Source organism: Moschus berezovskii, chromosome 17, assembly GCF_049115385.1.
Source record: "Moschus berezovskii isolate FMDL1 chromosome 17, NW_MosBer_1.0, whole genome shotgun sequence".
In the NCBI taxonomy this organism is placed as follows: domain Eukaryota; kingdom Metazoa; phylum Chordata; class Mammalia; order Artiodactyla; family Moschidae; genus Moschus; species Moschus berezovskii.
Window position 1 is genome coordinate 58,634,025 of NC_142476.1, and position 27,529 is coordinate 58,661,553.

Consider the following 27,529-nt stretch of genomic DNA (forward strand, 5'->3'; position numbering starts at 1 on the left):
AGTCATGCCACAAATGTAATCTCAAGCTAACATAGAAGTTCATAAGTTTACTCTTTAAACTTTGCAAATGGCTAGTTCTTTCAATATATCATGGACTAAAGACAGATAAAAGATAATGAACATATACATGTACCAAATTTTTATTGAACATTGGAAGTTGGTAGGCAAATTACTACCATAAACAAACAGAAAAACATACACATAAAATATGCAAAGGAGAAAAATACTATAGAAATAAAATACCTGATAGTAATATGTATTTTACTATTAACATCTATATTTTTGAAATTATATACATAAGATAAACTCAATATCAGGCATTTATTTTCCTGTGACATTACCATCCAGCTAACTATTGTTAACTTTGGACATATTGCTTTTCAGTCCTTTTCCATGTGTAGGTATATGTGTATGTTACCATACATTTATACTGTGACATCATAGTTTGTATGTGTGTGTGTGTGTCTGTGTGTATAGTTGCATCTTGCTTTTTTATTTAATAATATCTAATGTAGAGTTTTCTATATCAGTAAATACTGTGAAAACATAATTTTAACTGAATCATTTGGGTGCATAGTAATTCATCAGAATTTTAAACTATTTTTAAATGTAATGAATAATCTAATAATAATTTTATACCTAAATCTGAATTTTTTCATGATCTTTTTAGTTGAGATGTCTGAAAGGAGGATTGCTGGTCCAAGACTATGCACCCTTTTAAGGCTGTTAACATGTATGACTTTGCTTAAGTACTACACTAAATTCTGCTCAGTATATCTATGTGCATACAGTACGTGACAAAAAGAAGAGAGATTTTGTGGGTGGGGCAACCCCTTTAGAGTTGGCCAGAACAGTGTTTGTGTCTGGGCTTTGCTAATAACCATTTGGGTGACCTCAGGCAAATCATTAAATCTCATATTTACCCCACAGAGAAAAGGGAATAAACAGTTACCTTGTAGGATTAATTGAGATCATAATGTGAAGGATGAATTCCACAACCTGGTATAGTATAGGCATATAATAAATGTTTCACTTTTATTAAAGCCAAATTTATCTGCTTTTATTAGGCATTTCTTTGAATAATAGGGAAATTGAATATTTTCTAAATATTTATAGACCATTTATGTTTATTCTTCTGTGAATATTTTTCATATCCCTTGTACTTTTTTAATTGGAATTTTGATGAAGAGTGGGGAATAGTGATTTATTACATAATGCTTCTAATATTCATTCATCTCATTTTTTACATCCCCCTTTTCTTTAATTTTGAAAAATTTGTCCCCAGTTCTTTTTGTTTCTTATGAACCTTTTCAGAATCAAAGTGACTTTATTTTTTGTCTTAAATACATGTTCATTGTAAAAATTCAGAAAATAAAGAAAAGGGAAAAAAGAGAAATTTCTAATCTGGACACCAAGAGATTTGTTTTTATTTTATAAGATAGAATTACTTTATGCTGATTTTTAATATTTTCCTTTTTTACCAATATGTCATGTTTTAAGTCAATATATAACACCAGTAGATAGCCTTATTATCAGAATAGCATCTTGATAGTTCTTTTTTCATGTAATGTAACTAATCATCTGTTGATACATTTCTAGGTTAAGTTTTATTATATTAGGTTGCATAACAAGGTTGCTTCTAGAAACAGTGTTACAAGGAACATTCTCATGAAAACATGGTATTTTGTTGTGTATGAAAGCTTTGTATTTTTATACTGTAAAATCTTTGCTTCCTTCCTGATTTTTCTTTTAGTGACTGTTTTGTTTTTTTTTTCTGGGGAAGTACCTGAGAATAGATAAACATTCTTCTGCATTTTTTTTCTAATCTGGTGTAAGAGTATTTTTGGTCCTTTAGAAATTTTAGTGCATAGTGCATATTGTGATAGAAAATGCTAACCTTGGAAGAATACTAAATTAACAGCTTTATATAACTGCTCCTAAATTCTTTTATATTGCATGTGATTTTGAAAGGAGAGACAAGTGGTTATTTACTTATTTAGACGTTTCAAATATAAGTAAATTGTTATTAGAAAAAGTAAATGTAGACTAAGTTCCTGATCGGAGCTTGAAAATGAGATAATCCTTGCCCTCATGCGTAATCTAGCAAGAAGGATGAGGTACAGAGCACATGTCACGGGAATAAATTATAAGTTAATGTATGCTAGAGGTTTCAAAAAGCATGCTGACATATTGAGAACTGCAAGTATTAATCAGAACAAGCTTCTTTTGCAATGAAACTTGAACCAAATAAAAACAAAATGAGAAATGAATTGGACTAAAGTGAGAAATTGCTTTTTGCCTTGCGAAGTAGTTTGGTCCTTGAGGTAAACTCCCTTAGCAAATCCCAGTCTCTTCCAGGAAAAAAAAATTAAAAAGGCTATTGCTCCTAATGGAGGAATTCTTTCTTTGGAGGGAAGTAATTTTACATCAAGTGTCTTATGGGTTGGCCAAGTTTGTTTGGGTTTTTCCAAGCGAGCCTTTTGGCCAACTCAATATTTAAACTTCAAGAAACAAACCAGTTGTTAACTACTCGTATTTTAATATGCAAGAGTTTTAAGCTTTCAGTTCTAACCTATGAGGCAGTGCAGTATGAGGAAACGGTGGAGTGAGAAGTAATGTTTAATTAAAGCAAGGCAAGGATATAATTTTTCTTGGATAGATATTTTTCTTATCTTCAAATTTTGAGACTTGAAATAGCCATCCAAGACACGGAAGAGGTAGCATATTTCCTGACAGACATCAACCGTCATCAAAGTAGATATCTGTAATCCCAAATGAAATTGGTGAAGACTGAAAGAAAATTGTGGGAATGGTACCTGACCTAGCAAATGGAGGAAGAGGAATCTTAAATGTCTGCAGACAAGGTTACTTGTTTGTGAGGCAAGCTGTTCTGCTCTGAGGATCCCAGAAATCCTTAGAAGGCAGGAGTGGAACATAGGACTGAAACCAAAGTTGACAGTTCTACCCTCCACCCCATGCAGCCAGGGGACCATCATTCCTCTACCCAGAAAACTATGGGCTTCCTCTCTGAAGAGATTAAACCAGCACGCACTGGTTTAAATAGCTATACTGAAGTTAGAATAGAGGAATTAATTGAAAGTCTACATTTTGAAGGAGACTTGGGTTTGATCTCTGAGTGGGGACGATCCCCTGGAGTAGGAAATGGCAACCCACTCCAGTATTCTTACCTAGAGAATCCCATGGACAGAGGAGCCTGGGGGCCCACAGTCCGTGTGGTCTCAAAGCATCTGACAAGACTGACTGATTGATTACATACAAGCATGCGTGCACTACATTCTGAAAGGTGAGAACACCACCCCTCTATTTCCAATCAGCTCCTAGACCACTGATGGTTAGTGTTGTACACAGCAAGCAAAAAACTGGAGAATCCTTCCTTTGAGAAACAGAATGGCCACAGGGGAAAGAATTACAGATACTGATACTATTATGAATCTCCAATCAGAAAAGATGGCTCCCCACTCAATCACTCCACACTAAAGCCTATTCATTTAGGGAAAATATGTACGTATATCCATGTATGCTCAGTTGTGTTCAACTCTTTGCGACCCCATAGACTGTAGCCCATTAGGCACCTTTGTCCATGGAATTTTCCAGGTAAGAATACTGGAGTGGGTTGCCATTTCCTTCTGCAGGAGGTCTTCCCAACCCAGAGATTGAACTCGTGTCTTCTGTGTCTCCTGCATTGGCAGGCAGATTCTTTACCACTCGTGCCACTTGGGAAGCCCCATATAAACGTACACATGTATAATCATAGTATACTCCTTAGATAACAAGGACCAATATTTATGTAGTTGTTATAACATAAAACTGATACTGATTTAACTACAACTGAAATAGTAATTACATTGACAGTCTAGACATAGGGTCAGGGAGCAGAGAACCACCATTTTTAAAAACTATATTATTTTAATGTTGTTCTATTAAATTAGTTATGTCAATTAAAAGAAACAACTCTTTTTCATAGAAATTAGGCCTGGGGTTGTTCCTGTAACAGCATGATAGCGTGCCTGTAACAGATACTCAGTAAATATTTGGTAACTTAATAGTCGTCTTTTAAAAAATGGGATTTGATTATCATTTTTGCCTTGTTCCTTGAAAAATCTCTCTATTAGAGAAAGTTGTTATTCTTTTATGTGCTACCACTTGAGTTTTTGCAGTGTGCATATTCTTCTACTAGACATTTCGTAATTTCTGCAATATTTTATTTTACATAAAATAATTTTATTGACACATGTTTAAGTGTAGAGTTCAAGGAAATGATGAGGTTATACAATAAAAACATGCTCTGGTAATAAAAACCTTTAACATCTGTTATTTCTGTTTACATCTCTTTAGATCCGAAATAGCTCAGCTCAGTCAAGAAAAGATGTATACATATGACAAACTGGAAAAGTTACAGAGAAGAAATGATGAATTAGAGGAACAGTGTGTCCAACATGGGAGACTACATGAGATAATGAAGCAAAGGTAATAAATACTTTATCATCAACTGATGCGCCACACAGTGAATGTGTTTGCTTCAAAAACAGAATGGGAATTGCGCTGGAATAAATAGAATTCATGATTACTGTGGTACTCAAGGAGCATGCCCAAAATCTAGTACGTAATATATATATATTTTTTTTCAATTTAAGTTGTTCTTATTATACACAGAGAGGAGAGCATGTTCCCTCTTTACTATTCTCTAAAGACACAGAAGTATATTTAATATAGAATACTGTAGGAAAACTGTGTACCTTTAAGGTGGAAGTTGGTAAAGTAATATGCAGAAATTTCAAAATTTCTCTTCTAGAAATTAGGTTTTGTATGTTTTTTGTAAGATAAAGCACGTAATAGCCTAAGAAAATTAGATGTCTTAATCAGAGGTAGTTGTTATTGTTGTTTAGTCACTAAGTTGTGTCCAAATCTTTTGCGACCCCATGGACTTAGCCCACCGGGCTCCTCTGTACATGGAATTTCCAAGGTAAGAACACTGGAGCAGATTGCCTTTTCATTCTCCAGGGGATCTTCTTGACCTCAGGATCAAACCCACATCTTCTGCATTGGCAGGCAGATTCTTTACTACTGAACTACCAGGAAAGCAAATATATATTTATTTCAAATAAAATGTTTTTACTTAAAATTCCCCTCTTAATTATATTATGTAAAATAATGAAATAATTTAAAATTTTCTAAGGGGTTTCATAAAACTACATACTTCTGTGAAGGGGATTTTTAGAATCAAAATAAATCTGGAGATACTAAAGCAGACACAGAGGCAATGTAGGTGTCCTGAGTGTAGAGGAAGTTTGGGACCTCAAGCATTGTTCAGGAATTAATTTTGGACAGGAAAGAGTTACTTCCTACACTGCTGTATGTGTGGTTGAAAAGAGCATATGAACTGTTGAGTGCAGGTTTATGGATATGGTGCTGGTAGAGTAAGCTGAGGCCAGAATTTGATGTGTATTTATTCGTCAACAGTTTTGTACCAAGTCACTGTAGTTGGCCAGGGGATAGAAAAATAAAAAGCGTCTTCATGTCTGCCTCTTTCCCATAGCTGCAAGCTCCCCCTCTGTTTGGGTTGGTCAAGGCTATATGAGCCCAGAGTCCAGGGCAGCTGTGATACCACATGCCATCTGGGGGAGGTGACTTGTGGCTGCTCTCTACCTCCTGAAACCCCAGAAGCAAAAAGGAGGGATGTCCTGGGGGACAGCCACCCTTGGCAGCCTGAGCAGGAGTTGGTTGCCTGAAGGGTTGTTTTCATTTGTTTGTTTTGATCTCCCGTTTTCTTGGTTTTGCATAATTCAAAAGTTTGTTGATATTAAATCTGGGATGTATAGTGATCAAACTTGCCCCATTCCCGAGGTAATTTCTTGACTTGATCTTTCCTCATTAAGAAGAGTAATCAAAATATACCCCAAAGTTCCCTGGCTAGTGATGGTCAGAGGAACTGACTGAAAATTATAGGTCATTTCTGCAGTTCTTATGGACAGTGTCAAAATCTGTTAAGTGAATGTTTTAGAAGTACTTCAGGGTGGGTTTTAGAAGTCAGGACAGCTTACTGAAAATGCCGATGCGTATTTCATGGGCCTCCAGGCCTCGCAGGGCCCCTGTGATGCCGCACAAGCACTCGTAGTTTGACTTCCCATGATCTGGGCGAAGGACGTTTAGTTCACATTGCATTACCAGTGTTGCACTGATGTCATCTTGCTCTTCAAATACTGCTCTTCTTAGTTTTAGCTATAAAATAGTCTCAGTTTAGTTTCACGATAATTTATTTCACTAGTGGTGAGTTGTTTGCTAACCTCTTATAATGCAATACTTCATATTTGCAACAGCAGTGTATTATTTTCTCAAGAAATATGTTTCATGTCCTGTATGAGTTGTAATTCAGAAGTGAATCATCCTTCCTGTCTTTTGCTAAAGCAAATGTATGTATAATCCCCACCTTCTATCTGTCCGTCACCACCACCAGTTTTCTTTAAGTACTCCTTTGGTGATGAACTGCTTGTGAATCTGTGTGTTTAGATAACTGACAACGTACTTTTAAAAGTAAATTAGCATAATTGATGTGTTATTTTAGATTTATATGCCATTATTTTATAATATCAAATTGTAATCACTGGTATGTAGTCCATATGTTGCTAGGCAAGAAGCTCATCTCAACCCTGTTTTGAAATGTTTCTTTGTTATCACTAGCTTTCATTTTGCTAGACCATGGATTAGGTAGCCTGCCTCCCCTAACGGGTCTAAAGACAAACAATCTGAGAGTATTATGTAGAGGGAAAAAGGAAGCTACACAAACCAGAAACAGCTTAGAAAGCATGACCCTTCCCCACCCCCCAGATTGTACCAAATTTATGTCAACTGGGGTTAGCAAGCAATTTCTTTAAAATCCAATTATTCTATGCATTACTGGCAAATCCCTAAGAGGAATGGAAGGCATTTTCAGTTACATTTTATTGGGAAGACCTGAAATCAGATGCTTTCCTCCCAGTAACAGAGGACGTTCTAGCTATAGAAGTTAGATTTTGATCTGAGGGTAAATAAATTATATAAAGCAGGCTGTGCAGTTGCTATAGCTAGAACAAAGCAGACAGTATCTTAACTGATCACCTGGGAGAAAATTAAATGAGAAATAAACCCAAAAAAAGAGAAGGAGGGAAATGTCAGACTTTTTGGTATAATTAATGCTTCTTCTTAGAATAGGCCCAATATCCAAGGAAAGGGAAAATACTCTTTCACTTATTTGTGTGTGCATGCATCTGACTCTTTGCAACCCTTAGGACTGTAACCTGCCAGGCTCCTCTGTCCATGGGATTTTTCAGGCAAAAATAGAGTATGGTTCAGTCATTTCCAGCTTTTTGTGACCCGTGGACTGTAGCCTGCCAGACTCCTCTGTCCATGGGATTCTCCAGGGAGGAGCACTGGAGTGGGTTGTCAAATATTTATTGAGTGCTTATTGTATAGCAGTGATGTGCTTGGATAAATCTGCTTGTCCTGAAGACATCCTGCCCTTATGGAGCTTCCATTCGTTTAAGTTCCATTCTGGTTCTAGTCCTATGCTTTTTAAGACCTAAAGCTGAAATTAGAGAGATGGTATTGTTGACCTAAAACAATAAAACAGCCAGTTATTTTACTAACAGAATAGGTTAATTTGAGAACAGCAAGGATATACAGTTCAGGACATGTAATCTGTAGTGCACCACAGGCAAGTCCAAATAACAAAGGAGAAGAATGTTCTTTTCTAGAAGAGGAGTTGGTGGAGCTGTTATTAAAGAAAGAGTTCATTGGAGGAAACTGGGAATTTGAAGCAGTGGCTTTTCATTGGCTGAGTTGTGAGTCTCTAAAGGGCCAGGTTGTAGCCTGGCAAGGAGTTTTTTTGTTTGTTTGTTTCTCTTGCTGGGTTAAAGTAGTAACCTTCTACCTGTTGGAGATACAAAGTATGTCTTTTCCTCTTGGGTTTGGGCCTGACTTGGAGTGGTAGGGCTTGAGAGTTCCCCCTACTGGCCTCCAACTCCATTTTAAATAAGATTTCTATTGACTAATTTTCACAGTATGTACAGTGGTTAAGAGCATGCACCCTAGGCTTTCTTCCTAGATGTGAGGTCAAAAGCAAATTCCTTAAATCATAAATTTAATCTTTCTTATTTCCTCACTGTATCACTTTCATTATCTGAAAAATGCTACCTTATAAGGCTGTGATAATGGCCTAAAACAACCCCTGAAAACTCTTTGGAACAGTGTCTGTGTCCACAGCAAATGTTTCCCACTATGAATCAGTCAGCATTCTTCATTCAGCGTGCTTACCAACTCCTTCACATATACCCCAGGTTCTGTTCTAGATTTTGGACTTCCAACAAAAACTTGAGAGGCAAAAATTCTAGAAGGTAGTTTATTTACATTATGGGTTAAATAGGCTATTGTGAAACCAGTGTGTAAAACAAAATACCATGTTTACATGATGTTATTTCTAAGGATAAATGCCTTCTGAGTTTTCAACAGCTGATTTATAGAACAACATTTCAGATCATACTGTGATATGCCTATGATATTCTAAGTGTTTGTGAGCATATCAATGTATGTGTGTGTTTGTTTGAAAAAAAAAGAATGCATTTCCATGCTTAAGATCTCTAAAAATTTCTTCCAGATATCCAATGTAAGCCTCTCTGAGTCAGTTCCTTCTTTAAAGCCAAATTTATCATTTTGGTTTTATCTTTTAGGTAGATTGAGAACTTTTGATTAGCATTTTTGTTATCCTAACTCTTATGATTTAAATTGTAATTTATGCTTTCAAGTTAAATATGATTCATTTTTTATTTCTGTGGTCCCATTTGTTGTATTGCTTTTTAAACTTCCAGTAATTTTGAATTTTGTATATTCAATGTGAAAGCTTAAACTCGATTGCTTGGTTTGTGCTGTAGTTTGTATTTTCTAGCTTATTAATATATCCCTGTATTTATTAACATTTATTAAGCATTGAGCATACAAAGGCTATGGTATAGTCAATAAAGCAGAAATAGATGTTTTTCTGGAATTCTCTTGCTTTTTCTATGATCCAGCAGATGTTGGCAATTTGATCTCTGGTGCCTCTGCCTTTTCTAAAACCAGCTTGAACATCTGGAAGTTCATGGTTCATGTATTGCTGAAGCCTGGCTTGGAGAATTTTAAGCATTACTTTACTAGTATGTGAGATGACTGCAATTGTGCGGTAGTTTGCGCATTCTTTGGCATTGCCTTTGTTTGGGATTGGAATGAAAACTGACCTTTTCCAGTCCTGTGGCTACTGCTGAGTTTTCCAAATTTTCTGGCGTATTCAGTGCAGCACTTTCACAGCATCATCTTTCAGGATTTGAAATAGCTCATTGGAATTCCATCATCTCCACTAGCTTTGTTTGTAGTGGTGTTTCCTAAGGCCACTTGACTTCACATTCCAGGATGCCTGGCTCTAGGGGAGTGATCATACCATCATGGTTATCTGGGTCATGAAGATCTTTTTTGTACAATTCTGTGTATTCTTGCCACCTCTTCTTAATATCTTCTGCTTCTTTTAGGTCCATACCATTTCTGTCCTTTATCGAGCCCATCTTTGCATGAAATGTTCCCTTGGTATCTAATTTTCTTGAAGAGATGTCTAGTCTTTCCCATTCTATTGTTTCCCCCTATTTCTTTGAATTGATCGCTGAGGAAGGCTTTCTTATCTCTCCTTGCTATTTTTTGGAACTCACATTCAAATGGATATATCTTTCCTTTTCGCTTCCCTTCTTTTCACAGCTATTTGTAAGGCCTCCTCAGACAGCCATTTTGCTTTTTTGCATTTCTTTTTCTTGGAGATGGTCTTGATCCCTGTCTCCTGTACAATGTCACGAACCTCCATCCATAGTTCATCAGGCACTCTGTCGATCAGATCTAGTCCCTTAAATCTATTTCTCACTTCCACTGTATAGTCATAAGGGATTTGATTTAGGTCATACCTGAATGGTCTAGTGGTTTTCTCCACTTTCTTCAATTTCAGTCTGAATTTGGCAATAAGGAGTTCATGGTCTGAGCCACAGTCAGCACATGGTCTTGTTTCTGCTGACTGTATAGAGCTTCTCCATCTTTGGCTGAAAAGAATATAATCAATCTGATTTCGCTGTCGACCATCTGGTGATATCCACGTGTAGAATCTTCTCTTGTGGAAAATTCTGAAAGAGATGGGCCTACCAGACCACATGACCTACCTCTTGAGAAACCTGTATGCAGGTCAGGAAGCAACAGTTAGAACTGGACATGGAACAACAGACTGGTTCCAAATAGGAAAAGGAATACGTCAAGGCTATATATTGTCACCCTGCGTATTTAACTTTTATGCAGAGTACATCATGAAAAATGCTGGGCTGGAGGAAGCACAAGCTGGAATCAAGATTGCCCGGAGAAATATCAATAACCTCAGATATGCAGATGACACCACCCTTATGACAGAAAGTGAAGAGGAACTCAAAAGCCTCTTGATGAAAGTGAAAGAGGAGAGTGAAAAAGTTGGTTTAAAGCTCAACATTCAGAAAGCTAACATCATGGCGTCTGGTCCCATCACTTCATGGCAAATAGATGGGGAAACAGTGGCTGACTTTATTTTTTCTGGGCTCCTAAATCACTGCAGATGGTGATTGCAGCAATGAAATTAAAATATGCTTACTCCTTGGAAGTAAACTTATAACCAACCTAGGCAGCATATTAAAAAGCAGAGACATTACTTTGTCAACAAAGGTCCGTCTATTCAAGGCTGTGGTTTTTCCAGTGGTCATGTATGGATGTGAAAGTTGGACTATAAAGAAAGCTGAACACCAAAGAATTGATGCTTTTGAAGTGTGGTGCTGGAGAAGACTCTTGAGAGTCCTTGGACTGCAAGGAGATCCAACCAGTCCATTCTAAAGGAGATCAGTCCTGGTTGTTCATTGGAAGGACTGATGCTAAAGCTGAAATTCCAATACTTTGGCCACCTCATGCGAAGAGTTGACTCATTGGAATAGACTCTGATGCTGGGAGGGATTGGAGGCAGGAGGAGAAGGGGACGATGGAGGATGAGATGGTTGGATGGCATCACCAACTCGATGGACATGGGTTTGGGTGGACTCCGGGAGTTGGTGATGGACAGGGAGGCCTGTCATTTTGTGGCTCATGGGGTCGCAAAGAGTTGGACGCGACTGAGTGACTGAACTGAACTGAACTGAGCATACAAAAGAAAAAAGTCATGATCTCTACCCTTAAGGAGTTTTCAGTTCTGCCAGGAGCATAAGGTAATCACAGGGGTGTAACATACTATGATGAGAGTAAATCAGGATGTTCTGGGTCACACCAGACTGGCAGCCAATTCAGGTTTAGAAACCCTTGTACAATTCCTTAGAGAAATAATACCTAACTGAATCCTGAGAAGTAGAAGTAATCTTAACAGAGAAAAAGGAATAACTGTTTGAAGGTCCTGAGAGTCAGCGTAGACATGGCCTCTTCAATAGCTTCACGATGGCTTTAAAAAGGGAGATTGACAGTAGACGAGGCAGAGACAGTGCGCAGGAGTTAGGTCTTCCCATTCCAGTTTTTCTCTCTCCCTTTTCCGGGATTCTAGTTATACCTTTCTTGGGTCATTTGATGTCCCATAGCTCTTAGATGCACCATTCTAATCTCTTCTCTGCCCACACTACCCCCTGCCTACCCCCCCCCCACAACTCCTTTCTCTCTTCTTTGTGTTTAGTTTGGATAATGTCCATTGGCCAGTCTCAGACTTCATGATTTTCCTTCCCTGTGTTGAATCCATGCTGTTCATAGGCCCATCAAAGAAATTTTTTATTGTTAATGCTGGGTTTTTCTTTGTTTTTATTTCTGGTCTTTTCCATATGACTCTCATTGTGGTTTTTTGATGGGCACTAGGATGAGGATGGGGTTTTCTGATGCCTCCTCGGGTGGTAATGGGGGAAGGTGGTGGTTAGTCACTAAGTTGTGTCCAACTCTTATGACCCCATGGACTATAGCCCACCAGGCTCCTCTGTCCATGGGATTCTCCAGACAAGAATACTGGAGTGGGTTGCCGTTTCCTTCTCCAGGGGATCTTCCTGACCCAGGAATCGAACCTGGGTCTCCTGCACAGCAGGCAGAGTCTTTACCAGCTGAGCTACGAGGGAAGCCCGATGCCTCCTCAGGGTCAGATGCAATTGTGTGCTTGAACTGATTGTTAAATTTTTATAAATGTGTGAGTCATCTGACATCATTCTGGTATAAATTGGCCATAGTAGAAATATTTACCTGGTAGCTCAGCAGCGGTAAAGAATCCTCCTGTAATGCAGGAGATGCAAGAGACACAGGTTCTATCCCTGGGTTGGAAGATCCCCTGGAGAAGGAAATGGCAACCCGCCCCAGTATTCTTGCTTGGAAAATCCCACAGAGGACTCAGGCGGGCTACAGTCCACAGGATTGCAAAAGAGTGAGACACGACTTAGCACATACACAGATACACACAGAGAAGTAGTCACATCACAGAAATGGGCAGACACTACAAATCAGGACTTTGTTTTCCCCCTGAGAGCTGGATTTCAAACATCTACCATCATACTGATGATGGATTTTGCTTTGGCCTGTTCCTCAGTGAAAGTTTAGCTATTCCTAGGACCAAGTAAAGAGGCTTCCACCCCCTCCCAGGAGAAGACGGCTTTTGCTTCTAATATTTCCCCGGAGGCACTGAACCCTTTCCTGGGAAGGTTTCTTTTCGCTTCCCCAGAAGCTTGAGGCTTTTGCTTCATATGAAAAACTAGAGTCTAGTATGTGGGCAGGGGGCAGGGTTTTTTCTTGTGCCCTTCTTGGTAGGGGTACATGTCTCCTCTCCTGCTGCCAGTCTTTCTTGTGAGCATCCAGTGGAAGGAAGCCTCTGGAAAAGTGCTAAAGAATGAGTGTGAACTCTTCTTGTCCTCTTGTGTCTGGAGCTCCCAGGAGTGCTAGACAACCACACTAGATGACCACCCTCTTAAGAACTGGTTAAAATGTTGCCTGCTTTCACCTTCCCTCCTTTTATAGTGGCCGTTTCTCTTCCCCATGCTCTGTCAAAGATAAAACAATTCAAGTGTTTCTGCCTCTCCTCAGAGAGGCATACTGCTTTTTGGAATTTAGTTCACCTATTTATCGTCCAACCTCAGCTCTCTGACTGGCTCGAGAATAAATATGGCTTTGTTGATTATCTGACTTTTTTCTCTCATTGTTAGGGTGGGAGTAACATTTTTTTGTGTGTCGCTTTCTGCGTATTAAGAGGGCTTCCCTGTTAGCTCAGTGGTAGAGAATCCACCTGCCAATGCAGGAGACGCAGGCTCAATCCCTGGGTCAGGAAGATCTCCTGGAAGAGGAAATGGCAACCCACTCCAGTATACTTGCCCAGAAAATCCCAAGAACAGAGGAGTTTGGAGTTTGGTGGGCTACAGTCCATGCGGTCACAAAGAGTCAGACATGACTTAGCGACTAAACAACAACATATTTAGAGAAAGTGAGACTCTCGGAAATTAGGCCTGGAAGGGTTTTTCTCTTGAGTCAAGTAAAAATGTTTGAAACTTACCCTGAGCACCGTGAGAAGGAGCTGTTAAAGGATTTTAAGCAGGTAGGAGAATGGGGTTTGGCATTTCTGTGATGTTAGCCTTTTAAACATCGTGGTATTTATCTCCTACTTGGTGAGCTAGAAGGGCCCCTTCATAGCTTTCTGCTTATCATTTCCCATCTATAGTTTGTTTCTGATTTCTGAGTTTATTGACTTTTTCACCAGTCATTTTTCTTACGTTATCAGACTACTTACATTTCTATGACTTATTATATCTTTTTATACCTGTTTTTGGATGTTTTAATTAACTGGGTAATTTCAACTATGACTTTGCCAATCCCTTCACTTCTGCTGTCCCAGAACTTGAACAAGGATTAAATGCTAGTGTATATTTTAGTTGAAACCTAGGACAGTGAGAGTGAGGGAAAGGAAGGTGAGGCATGGAAGAATGCAAAATTGTGTAAGGAGATGTTACTATACCGGCAACTGCCTTATAATAAGCCACAGAGTCACAGCCACACAGGCTGTTTCTGGGCAGGCTGTACAGAGAAACTGTTCCTCCAAATAGCTCACTGGAGGGAGGAAAGGAGAGGGAATTTATCTGCCCCACTTCCATCTCATGTTTCCCATGAGTCCAGAATTTTCCTCATGGGAGGTAATTCCCCTGTACTTCATATTACATTTATCAGTCCTTTTAGCTGTTGCTTCAGAAGTCAGATCCTAAGTTCTAGAAGTTTGCATGTCATTGGACTCTCAAGTGGCAGGAGGAACCTGAGACGTGAGTTATATGCAGTAAACCTTGGGTGGCAGAACCAAGAGGGTTCCATGAACTCAAATAACTCAATAACAGTAGGAAGGGATTGAGCCCAGGAAAGGATGGCCCTGAGAGAATCTGATATATCTGTCATGGAGAATATTAATAACATTAAATAATGTCAACCTCAAGGCCAACCCTTGAGAAAACCTTCATTATGTGCATCTCCAGTCATTTCAACTGCTTCACTTCTATTCCCTTCCAGAGCCATCGATTACCATTCACTGGTTATGAGCATTCTTGCAACCGTGTCTTCATTAAATGTCTCTCATTTCCTTTGCTTCCTTCTCCTCATGGAAACTCTACCTTGGCTTCTGCTCTCCAAGCAAGCCTAGGCATCACGTTTCCACTGGATATATAAGAGGCCCCTCAGAAAATACTGACATACAAACCAGAGACAGCTGCTCCATCCTCTCCAGGATCTTGGAGCAATTAGTATTCATTTCTACTTCTTCATGTTCTTTTATTTTCCCATTTGTGCTATAAGCTTATTGTAAGCAGGCCTCATGTCTCCTCTGGAAACGCAGCAAATTATAAGGAAAAGAACCCTGGATAAGGAGCAAAAGCTCAGAGTTTGTGGGCCAGCCATGTCACCTGACAATGTATGATCATGGCCAAGCCAAATAAATTCTCTCAGCTTCAATTTCTTCATCCATAAAATGAGGATTGAATACTATGCAGATTAGATTAGTAATGAGGATCTAATCAGAATGTAGATGTGAAAATATCTGGAAATCATAAGCACTATATAAATATAGTACAGTATTAGTATAGTCAACTGTCGTGCCTGTGTATGTATGCTCTTTGTGCCCAACTTTTTGCAACCCCATGGGCTGTAGCCTATCAGGCTCCTCTGTCCATGGAATTTTCCAGGCTAGAATATTGGAGTGGGTTGCCATTTCCTCCTCCAGGGGATCTTCCTGCCCCAGGGATCAAACCCACATCTCTTGTGTCTCCTGCATTGGCAAGCAGATTCTTTACCACTGTGCCACCTGGGGAGCCCAGTCAACTGTCTTGTAATCACAGTATTATGTTATCACAGTATTTGTTAGGTAGATGGGACTGTGATCTCTAACACAGCACTGCATTTTTGTAATAAAAGAATCTGTAGCAGAGAGGCACTGAGTAATTGAAGCATTGATCAATTCTATTAAGATAATGTTGTTCAGTCACTAACTCATGGACCGCAGTATACCAGGGTTCCCTGTTCTTCACTATCTCCCAGAGTTTGCTCAAACTCACGTCTCCGGAGTCAATGATGCCATCCAACCATCTCATCCATCTCATTGAGATAATACTCATCTCCTATTTTTTTAGAGGGGGAAACTGAGTCTCCAAGAGATTATGTGGCTTATCCACAGACACTTCGCTAATATGTTGCATCTCTAGTCTAAAAATGCAAGGTTATCTAAGCTGGAACCCATGTTTCCATCAGTGTGCTTCAGTACCTCTCCAAGTTTCCCCAGGAAGCCAGCATCTGAGCCAGCCCTGGGCTTCAGGTCTCCAGAGTCCCAGGTCACAAAAGCCCGCCGGCAGATTTCCCCATTCTAAGTCATGAGTGACAGTGTGGCATCTAAAAGTCAAAATCTCCACTGGTGGTTTTTCAGGCTCATGTGCTTTAGAAATCTCCCCAGGTTATGGCAAGACTAAATGAGCTTTTAAGAAGATTCTTAAATTACTAATAGAGCATGTGGTACATGGTGGTTAAAAACCATGCAGTTTCTGGAGCTTCTTGCCTGGATTCTAAGCCCAGACCCACCAAGGAACAGGCTGTGGATGTTAGGCAAGTTTCCTCACTTCTCAGGTGTGAAAGAAGGCAAAATAGTTCCCATTGCCTAGGGTTATTCTGAGATTGAAGTGAGCTTAGTGTCTGCTAGTCACATAGGAAACAATGTAAATTTTTACTAAATAATAAGCTCGGATTTTATTTTGCAATTCAGACTTAATAGTGTATCATCATTAACTAAAACAAAACAAAATAGAAGCACAAAATATTCATAGCAGGTCTTCCTTTAAAACAAAATAAGCTGCACTGATAGCTAGGACTGCAAAAATAGCTCGCTTTTCTCCCAGAAAACTCTGTTTTAGGCTGCTTTAGTGGAATTTTGTTCCAAGGCAGACCTTTTCCACGTGACCTGGGAGGGGCCGTCCCGACAAAGCCCATGACCTCTCAACTCAAAGAAGAACTGCTGGGTTTTCAGCTCTGACCAGCTGGGCACTTGGAGTTGAGGCTGCATTTGAAGCCCTGTAGGTAATATTCCTTTTCGTGCTCTTTTAGTTCTTTCATGTTGCTCAAAAGATCAACATCTAAAATCAATAGAACCCTAACTGTGGGATTCCGTGTTGTTTTGGACATTTCTTTGATCATTTTGAACAAAATAACTTCTAAGGTGATTACATAAGGAGTATAATGCCTTCAGTCCTTTTTAAAGTGTTTTCCTTTGTTTAGTTAAACATTTCATGAGTTGGGTTGAGGAGGGCAATTTCATGAGTTTTTTTGTTTTTTTTTTTGCCATGTATAACATGCAGACTGCTGGGGATGGAAATTTAGTAAGACTAGAGAGAAAATTTGGTTTTATAGTATCTTGATGATAGTGATATTTTCTGGGTTTTTGTTTTCTGTAGATTAATTGGTTATTAAAATTACTATTACATGAAATTGTGTGTGTGTATGTGTCTGTGGATGTCCATGTGTGTCTGTATGTGTCAATAGGGGCAGAACCATTTTCTCATTATTGCCTATGGAAAATATGCAGCAGTTTAAAAAGCATTTATTTTAAATGTATTTTGCAGAAATACAGAAAAGCAGCATTAAAGTGTCTTTTGAATCACTCATTTCCTCTTAATGCAAATTTTAATGTATATATATATGCTAGGCAAATGTCATTAAAAGAAAGGTGACATCCATGTAGCTGAAGCATTGCTGACTCTGACTGCTAAGTGAAGCTTAACCAATCCCCTGCACATGTGGGGCCAGGGGGGTGGATGGGTATTGAGGTGCCAAACGTGCAGGTCATGCTGAGTTGTTCTCTAACCAGCAGGTGCTGCTTATCTGCTACTTCTTCATCATCTTCTTCTTTGCCTGATACTGAGCTATAACTTTGGCTGTGTAGTAAGAAGTTCATCATATTATACCCAGGGGTGATTTTTATACCTAGCAACAGTGCTTCTTAAGGCTGAGGGTGTAAGAAAAAGATCTTATAAAGCTGACAGTTTTGGGCAGATATGTATCTATACCTCCAGCACAACTGGTTATAATTTTACTGTAAAAATGTTGCAGCTATCTAGGTAGCAAACTGGGTGAGGTCTGCCTATGATTGTAAGTGTGGAGTGTATTTGGCCTCATCAGTTCAGTTCAGTCACTCAGTTGTGTCCGACTCTTTGCGACCCCGTGAATCGCAGCATAGACACTAATTTATAAATGGAGAAATGTCAAGAAATGACTATGTGGCATACTGCTGAGATGTGTCTACCTACAGCCAATTTCCTGGGGCGGCCTCCTCTCAGACGTCCAAGGTTCATGTTCAAGTGTGTCTTAGCGCCTGGTGACCCAGTACTGCTAGGTTCTCTGTTGGTTCTACCTTCAGGACAAAGCCTTGATTTTTCAGGGATAACCTAATCTGTAGAAGGAAAAACATTTAAAAAGAAAAAAGTATATCCATAAAAGTCCTTTCTATTAATAGGGAAATGAGTCCTTTCTTCTCGTTTTTTTTTCAGAGAGAGAAACCAAATTACAGCCTCACTATTACAGAATCTTCTAACACTGAAAATCAACAGCTGATTTCCTCTTCATGGCAAATAGCTAACTGTTCTGGACCACTTTAGGATTAATTCTTGCAACCAAGCAGTCCCTCCTGATTTATATAAATGTTTGGCTGTGTACCTCCACAGTTAGAGCTATTAGAGTTTTTTTGCTGATTTGCTTGGCACATGTCCAGCAAAGTAGTCCATTAAAATTCAAATGCTTTCCCAATAATTGAGACAATCAATTTACATTAAACAAGACACAATTATAATTTCATGTACAATTTAAATTCTATAGAAAATAATCTGTGTGCAATAAAGAAGGACACTTATTTTGATGCAAAGGGATGTTTTTATAGTCTGCATAAACAGATCATTCATATTTTCAAAATAGTTCCCTCATTATCTGTGGAGGAGAGGAACTCTATTGTGTTTTATTTTGATGTAGAGACAAGCTAGCTGCATGTTTAGTGGGCGCTATGACTTTCTCTCAGTGGCATTGAAATTTAAAGGGTTGAGGTCGATAGGCACTTGCTTGAGATATTAGTATGACTTGAAATTGCTCTCATAAAGAGAGCATACAAAGAGGAGGCATGTTGAGTGAGTCCATTGCCCTTGTGCCAGCGGTAGTGAAATGCGCATCATGCATCTATCTTTACCTTTCTGCAATAGACCAGGTATCTATTGCTATGCCAGGGATTGTATATTAGATCCTAAGAAGAATTCTGGAAGGATGCATATGATGGGGGATGAATGTTGCCATGATTGTGTGCCTTTGTGCTGAAGAGTTCCTGGAAAACTTGTAAACCCCTAGCGAGTAGGCTCATAGACAGCCAGACTCCACGAACATGCCCAAATCCTCCGAGACTCTCATTTTTAAGCCCTCAATAAGACTGGTATTGTTGGTCTGGAAATCTAGAACACTGGAGAAATCTTATTAGGAAGAATACAGTAAAAATAATGACAAGATAGGAAACAAATCCTGTCAGAGCCCGAGAATATATTTGGCTTCAGCTCGCTGTGTCTGTCTGTTTCTATAAACGGTCCAGAATAGAAACCGGATGTTTAAAATCTCTCTCCCTTTCACATGCTCTCCTCCCCCTCCTGTCTTCCTTCCTCTTCAGCATTAGTAGACTTACTATTTTTATTATTTTCTTATTTATATTCCTATTTTCAATATTTGCCATTTGTGTGGATAACACATTAATTCTTAATAAAATATTTTATATTCTTAGAATAGCTGAATCATAAAAGAAAACTTGAAATTGATGTAGACTCTAAAGGAACATGTAAACTGAATATTACAGTTTCTTTTCCCACTCACAAATGGCAAATGGTTATTTTAAAAGATGATGTGTACATAGATTTAAATCTCATCTTTGTATATGAGTCTAGTTTGTATTATTTTCGTTGCACAAAAATTGACTCAGGCATCATTCTAATTAAAATGAAAGAAATACCAAAACAATATGTTAGGCAGAACTCTCTAGCAATTTTCTTTTTATCTAGAAACACATTTTTGACAAGACTCACTGCTGTTAAAGAAATTCAGTTTTGATCTAAATTGAGTCTTGAGCTTAATTTTTCAGTTTAGTTCTGTTGCAGAACTAATGAGTTTAAAGAAGGCAGCATTTGTTTCTTTCAGTATTTTATTTTTTCCAATCAGTGATTGTGGTTTTGCATTTGTCAAATTAAAATTAACACTGGGAATTATTTAAACAAGTTTACAGTACATGCTATTCCCAGAACTATAGCTTTGTAGTCCACTTTGGAAATATCAATAAGGATAGTTTCTGCTAAAGTTTTTTATTATAGAGAGCATGGATACTTGAAGTATAACATCTTAAAGACATTTCCCCCATTCTCAAATTATAAGGATTTCAATTATTAATTTTATATTGGCAACTTAGATCTTATTTGAATAAATTCATATTTTATTTTTTGTTAAATATTCTAAAACTTAAAACTTCTAAAAATTCTAAATAATATTTGTTTTCTCAAGTAAATTTATTTACTTACTCTTGACATTAACAAAGAATTTATGTATTTTTCCTGAATATTTATGTTATATTCCAAATAAAGATTAACAGATGTTTTGAAGAACTCTGCTTGTTCTTCAAAATTCAGGCTGAATTGCACAGAATGGCATTTTAAATAAGCAGAAGAGACCTGAAAGATTATCTAGTCCAACTCCTTTTCTTATAACCTCCCTCTCATCCTCCATCCCTACAAGGACGGAGGACACTTTATAGATGAGGAAGGTGGCCCAGAGAGATAAAGTGATTTCCAAGACTACAGTTCAGGTAATGATTAGATTCTATGTTTTCTGCTTCTGCGTGTTCCTCTGTACCCTCTCAATAATTTATGTGTTCCCAGAAGTAGGGCGATGGGTTAGTACTAAAAATCAAAAGGAAAATATTAAGTGCAGATAAACAGATGTTGGCAGAAAGTGGCTCATCCAGTAAGCTTAAGACCAGAAGCTGGATGATTAATTGAAAAGTCAGGAAGTCATAGCAAGTGACACTATGTTTAGGCCAAGACATCTTCTTCGTGTATGAACTGCCCTATTTGGAGTTCCGTATCATTTTCCCTGGATAAATTATACCAAAATTGCCTCTTCTGATTCACCCAATTTTGATTTTGCTGAAACAACTGAGGACATAAAGATTACTTGAGAAGCAACTTCCATGCAGAATTTGCTATTTTAATGACCCTGTTGCTCTCTGCATTTCCCTGGTGGCTCAGAGATTAAAGCGTCTCCCTCCAGTGCAGAAGACCTGGGTTCGATCCCTGGGTCAGAAAGAAATGGTAACCCACTCCAGTATTCTTGCCTGGAGAATCCCATGGATGGAGAAGCCTGGTAGGCTACAGTCCACGGGGTCGCAAAGAGTCGGACACGACCGAGCGACTTCACTTCACTTCTTCACTTGCTCTCCTACCATGTCTTTTAATTTATTTCATGCACACTTAATTTGACAGGCTTCTTTTAAATTCAGCTTTGTCGATTCTTTCTAAATCATTCTACTTTGTTTTCATAGAATCAGCAAACTAATTTTTTAATAATCTTATTTGTGAGTTCACTAGACATTAAGTTATACCTGTGTTAGCAGCATGTACAGACTTGGGAAGAAACACAACAGATTTTGGGAAATATAACACAACTGGTAAGGGCACAAACATCCAGTCATACAGTAGAGTGGGAGCCAATGGCTGTGAGTGTTGAGAGTGCCCTGGACATCATTCAGTACCCTTCAGTAGAGAGGAAGGGAGAGTGTTGATCAGGGTAAGTGGCCTTCCATTCAGAGAGTTTCTGCTATACTTTGGAAGGAAGAACTAGAGTCAGACAAGTGAAGATATACACCAAGCTAGTTTTATAGGAGAAGCTGCATTGCATTCTCCATGCACAGTTTTCCCCTTTGTATTAATACCAGAGAGGAGGCAACCAACCTGGAGGCAGAAGAAAGTTAGCTTTCTTTGTTCCCTTTTGCTTTCTCTTCCCCCTGGGTCTTAGGCGAGCTTCACATTCCCCAAAAGATCAGCAAGTGGAACATTCTTATACTCAGCGAATATTCCATAACTTCTTGGCAGTAAAAGCAGTGGCCACTGTTTAGCCTAGAGAATTACCCCTCGTGTACAGATTTTCAAGTGATTTGCTACTCAGTTGGGGATCCTCGGGGATGTAGCCCTGCTTTCTTTAGTAAACTGATCTACTCTGTATAAAATCCTGGAAGAATTGCTCTCCTAGAAAGTTGCACAGCTGAAAATACAAGTGATTTCAAAATTGGTTTCAATAAATTTTTGTATTAAGAACCTATGTCTGGTTTTTAAAGGGTACTATGAATGCAGTAGTCTCATTCTGCAGAGAGAATGAATGAACACATTAACAAGTAATTAACAGCTATCGTTTTTCTAAATTGGGTTATGAATATAATTCTTCAGCTTCTCCTTTTGTTGTTTTTTTGGTTTGTGCATACATTCCATTTTCCTTTCTTAATTAAATCAGTATTTATCAAGACGATGATTATATTACACATCCACTTCACAAAAAAAAAACACACAAATGTGCTGTGTAACTGCCTCTTCACTCCCTTGCTACATTTGTTGCAGCACAGAGGGATAGGGCAGCATTTTTCAATATGTTTTCTATGGACAATCAATTGTACAAAATGTTTTTTGAGAAAAGGAATGCTGTATGTTTTAGTCTGGGATATATTGCAAAGACTCTTTTTTTCTCTGAAAAGTCAAAATACACATTAGTGTATTAAAAAGTCTTCATAAATCTGAGAAATTATTAATCATTTTTAAAGTTTAAGTTGGTTTAAAATAATATTATAAATTAAAATACTTTGTCAAAATTGAAAACTTTGCAGATGGGGGTTTGAGGGTGTGGCATAAACTACTCTGTAGGGCTGTTTATGGAGACATGTTCATCTGCAGTTGAAAATGACCCACTGTAGCACTTCATGAAGGACCTCCGTAATTTTTTCATGGCTCTTTAATCATCTTTTGTCCCTTACTTTTCCTATTCCAAACACGGTTTTTATTTTCTCTTTTCCTTCTAGACTCTAGTGTGTGGCATGAATACCACATCCTTGCTTTCCAACCCCTAGGTAGGAAGAGCTGTTTGTGGCTGTTTCATCTAGCCACACTGCCACACAGTGGGAGTCTGTTATCCACAGGTGAAAGTTGAGGTGTGATTATTCCAGGTTACGGAGGCCATATCAAGGAATGGATTTGGAAAAGAATAGTTCCTGGAAGTCTTGATTATCTCTATTATCACGTATCTTTGAATGTCTAATTCATGAGGAGTTCCTTAAGAATAGGAACAATGTCCTAGTTCATCATTGTTTCTCTAGTACATAGCCAAGGGCCAGGCCCTCAGAAGTCACTCACTAAATGAATCCACAGTCATTTTTGTCTTCTAATTCACCTTTTTCAGTCTCCCAAAACTGTAGAAGGGGGGGGGAAAAATGAGACAAAAGCAGAGTTTGATGTGTACGTACAACTTAAAAATAATTTATAACCTCTTATCCACATCCCCACCCATGGAAAAACTGCTCAAGGTATGTGCATCTAATTACTATCATTAAGTAACATAAATCTAAATTTTTACTGCATAGTGATGCACAACCAGTGAGCACTCAGTAAATATTAATCACAACTATTAAGTATGCTTTGATCTCATTAAAACAAATGGAGCTCTCTCTCTATTTAGGCCATTTAACTACACTGTGTTATTAGTTGGTCCTTATTTTGCAAGGTTTATTGGTCATGCTTAATGGAGCTACTTGTTAAGGTTGTTAGCAGTTAAACAAATGGCTTTGACTTTATAAATTTTATGACAGTTATTTAGAATGGGTTATACATTTTCCAAGCTTTTGTTTTCCACAAATGGCCTGATATATTACAGAATGATTATTAAGATGCAACTTTTGTGACAGTTTTTTTTTAATCAGCTAAAAAATTTTAACATTTCACATAATGCTAGTGATTTCTGTATCATAGATGAAGGTGATAATGTAGAATTGAGGCTGGGAAACACTTTTCTTCTTTTTACATGGCCAAGCAGAAGGGCCCTTAGAAGCTGATCCTTGGAAAGAAATGATCATTTCCAGCTCAAACCAAATACACTTAACTTCTCTATCTGTCCTACATTTAAATAATCATTTTTGTGACCTATATCTTGCAGTGCTCCAGTTTTCCCACATGGCTCTTAGAACATAGTTTTGCATTTCACAGTGCACAACACTCATTTGCTAAGTCGTGTCTGACTCTTTGTGACCCCATCGCAGTAGCCCCCCAGGCTCCTCTGTCCATGGATTTTCCAGGCAAAAATACTGGAGTGGGTTGCCACTCCCTTCTCCAGGGGATCTTCCCAACCCAGGGATTGAACTCTGGTCTCCTGCATTGCAGGCAGAATCTTTACCATCTGAACTGCCTGGGAAGCCCACAATTCTTATTTAGAATTATGCCACTGTATTTACCTGCAAGGTTAACTCCTGCTAGGCCTGGCTGGGTCATAGCAGCCTGAACTCCTTTTGGCTTTTTGCCTAGAACAGAGAAGCTTGAATGACTGCAAATGAGGTGGCCCAGACAGCCTCCCTTCACTCATGTCTACATTCCCATCTTGGGGTCCTAGGTCGCCCACTCTTCAATGTGGAGACTAAATGACCACAAGGATAGGCTGAAAAATATGTCTGGGCCTAATCTGCAGGTATCTCATATAAGAACAGCTTTCAGGGAAGGATTTGGGGGTGGCTAGGGGCAGGACTAATAGAAAGTTGAGCTCTCCCTAAAAGCCAGCATTTCTTAATTCTAGGCAGTCACTCCCTCTTATGTCTACAGTAACTGTTTCTATTTCCTAGCTCTTAGAGCACTGTTTTCATGGTGTTTTATGTTCTTCTCTTTTATTAGATTGTGAAGTCTTCGGTGTGAATCATGAGTTAGTCTCTGAAGTCTTGGTGTATAAAACTGTGTTGACTTAATTAATAATTATCTAGAAACTGATTTTTTTTTTTGTTTAAAAGCTGTTAGCCTAATGGTTAGGGTTAATATATACTGATTCCATATGTGTCCTCTTTTTTTTCCCACTAGTCCATTAGGATTTGAACACACTAGGATTTTGCTTTACTAGGGGACTTCCCTGGGGGTTTAGAGAGTAAAGAATCTGCCTGCAGCGCCAGAGACCCAGGTTCAATCCCTGGATTGGAGATCCCCTGGAGAAGGAAATGGCTTTGTTAGCTATTTTAAACCTAAGGCTTCCCAGGTGACTTAGTGGTAAAGAATCTGCCTGCGATGCAGGAGACCTGGGTTTGATCCCTGAGTTGGGAAGATCCCCTGGAGAAGAGAATGGCAACCCACTCCAGTATTCTTGCCTGGGAAATTCCATGGACAGAGGAGCCTGGCGGGCTACAGTCCATGGGGTCTCAAAGAGTTGGACACGACTCAGCGACTAAGCAGAACAGCAGAACAGTGTTTAGAATACAGCAGATACTCAAAAAGTGTAACATTTTGAATGATTAGGCATTATGAGGTAGAAAAGACATTTATTTTATTATCCCACTTTTCAGAGTTGATTAAGTATTATGATGTGACTTGAGAAAGTGGGAAATAATCGAAAGCATTCTGAGACTGAGGTTTATGCTGTCTTGTCACAAGATTGGTCTTAAAGCAAGGGTGGTCTTGGCACCTGACTGTACATCTATCTCCTTATCTCTCCAGCTGGACTAGTAGTCACTTAAGCTGTTTCTGACTTGAAATTTCACTCTGGCTGGCTCAAGGCCCCAGCCCAAGTCAGCAGGGCTCCCAAGGTCTCCCAGGAATGTGCAGCATTCCTGAGTTTGACCTTCCCTGGGCTTCAACTTAATCTGGTTCATCTTGTTTTTGAAGATAATTTGTTCCATGGAAACCAGACAAGGTGCTGTTTAAATAGTAGGCTGATGTCTCAATGTAACATATTGGCCCACTGAGATCTACAAGAGTGTGAATCACAAACCCGCCTCTGTAGTTTTCTGATATAGTGTGAATGTTTTGGATATAAGAAAATCCTGTTAAGAATGATCAGGTTATCTCATTTTATCATCAGTTGTATCTTGTCATGTTAAGTTGGTAGGATAACTAATGTTCTTGGCTAAGTAGATTCTCTCTACTACTGCAAAATATTTTTTAAAATCAGGTAATTCAGCCTCTAATCCAAATTGTATTGAGTTTATTTTCCTCAGACTATATATATGCCTGGGACTGTGTATTTAAAGTTCAGCTCTGTGTGTGGTATTCCTGTGATAATTTCAGTACTTAAAATAAGATGCTTACAAAAACCAACCTGAGACCAATACTATACAGCAGTTTAGCAGCGAATTTCTACTCTGGGTATTTAACAATAATTGGGATCTTTCTATTGGCTTTATATAAACTCAGATTAGTAGTAAAATCTAAGTACCAGCCCATTTGGCAAACTCTTACACTTCAAGCAGTCACAAATTTGCTTCTGATTGTGCTTTTCATTCGCACCTAGCTCAGATTTGTGCCTGATGCTTTTTTAAATCCTCTAATTTACATACTGTGGTAAATTTAAAATGAGAACAGATGAATGCTGCTAAACTTTTCTATTTCACTGATGAATATGGTATTTTGCTTTAACTATCTAGCTGTTATATATTCAGTGACCTTTAAAACATGAAATAGATATTTTTTTTCATATATACCGTGCAAGATGGATCATTAGTATTGTCTTCCCTTTGAGACAATGAGTCTGAGACACAGAGGCCAAGTTGAGCATCTGGGAACTAATTGTAACTCGGCTAAAATTCATAGTTTCCTCTTCATGGGCTCACACATAGTCATAATCATCTGGGCAGAGAGACCTCTTTCATGTTTGGTTTTCTTGGAGCTGTAGGAGACAACGCATCCACCCTGAATGTATTTCTTCTTGCCCTGCAGTCCCAGTACACCACAGACTATGTTATTTTATGTGTTTGCAGGTGTTAGAACATATATTTTAACTGTAAGTAAGAAACAAAGTGGACTTCCCTGGTGGCTTAGACAGTAAAGAATCTGCTTGCAATGCAGGAGACCCAGCTTCAATCCCTGGGTCAGGAAGATCCCCTGGAGAAGGGAATGGCTACCGTCTCCAGGATTCTTGCCTAGAGAATCCCATAGACAGAGGAGTCTGGCAGGCTACAGTCCACGGGGTCACAGGGAGTTGGACACGACTGAACGACTAATACACACACACACACACACACACACACACACAAGTAAAGAAGCAGTATTTTCTGAGTGACTAATGGGGATTTGGCCTCAACTAAAGTAATATTTTATTTCATTTTTAATATTGATAATAGTAATCTTATTCTCCAGAGGAGCAAGATAAGTCTTAGAGAGGTATCAAAGAAACCCGAGCCTTGCAGGAGCTAAAGGGGTAAGAATAGATTCTATTGAGGCACTATTGGAATGAGGTGAGGAGAGAACTTGGCTCAGCTTCATATACAAGGAAGCGTGGGGGTTCATAGTCAAGGAGAGGATGGTGGTGGGCGTGGGATTGTGGAGTCGGTTGACAGAAAATTACTCAGAAGAAACACCAGAGACAAGGGAGGACTCTGGCTAAATGGATCTAACAGGATTCTTCCTGAAGGCAGGCCAAGGTGACCAGACATCACGTTGTGGGTGGTGAAGGGTAAGGAAATTTGATCAGATGTTTAGGTTGATCAGTTATCAAGAGTAGGAGATTCTCTCTAAACTGATAATATTCTTGCTAAAACTGGCAGCGCAGGCCTGGCAAGGGCAGACAGTGAAGCCCAAGGTCAAAGCCTAATTGAAAAGAGGACTTAGAGGAACCTGACTAAAGTTTGGTCAAGGGGAGACTCTTCATTTGGTGTTTAATTATTCAGTAACTGAGATTTCTAAAACCCATGCTCTTT

At 38.8% G+C, this 27,529-nt stretch overlaps 1 protein-coding gene across 8 annotated transcripts in view; it reads left to right on the forward strand.

Moving 5' to 3' along the window:
• SDCCAG8 (SHH signaling and ciliogenesis regulator SDCCAG8) overlaps window positions 1-27,529 on the forward strand; it is a 280,184-nt gene that overhangs the window by 206,597 nt on the left and 46,058 nt on the right. For all 8 annotated transcript variants that reach the window (XR_016039634.1, XM_088845502.1, XM_088845497.1 and 5 more), the window contains one exon: window positions 4,357-4,488. Coding sequence is in view for 7 of the 8 variants with exons in the window: in XM_088845502.1 (XP_088701628.1) it covers window positions 4,357-4,488 (132 nt within the window). In the remaining variant the exon portion in view is untranslated. The remainder of the gene's footprint in view (window positions 1-4,356; window positions 4,489-27,529) is intronic.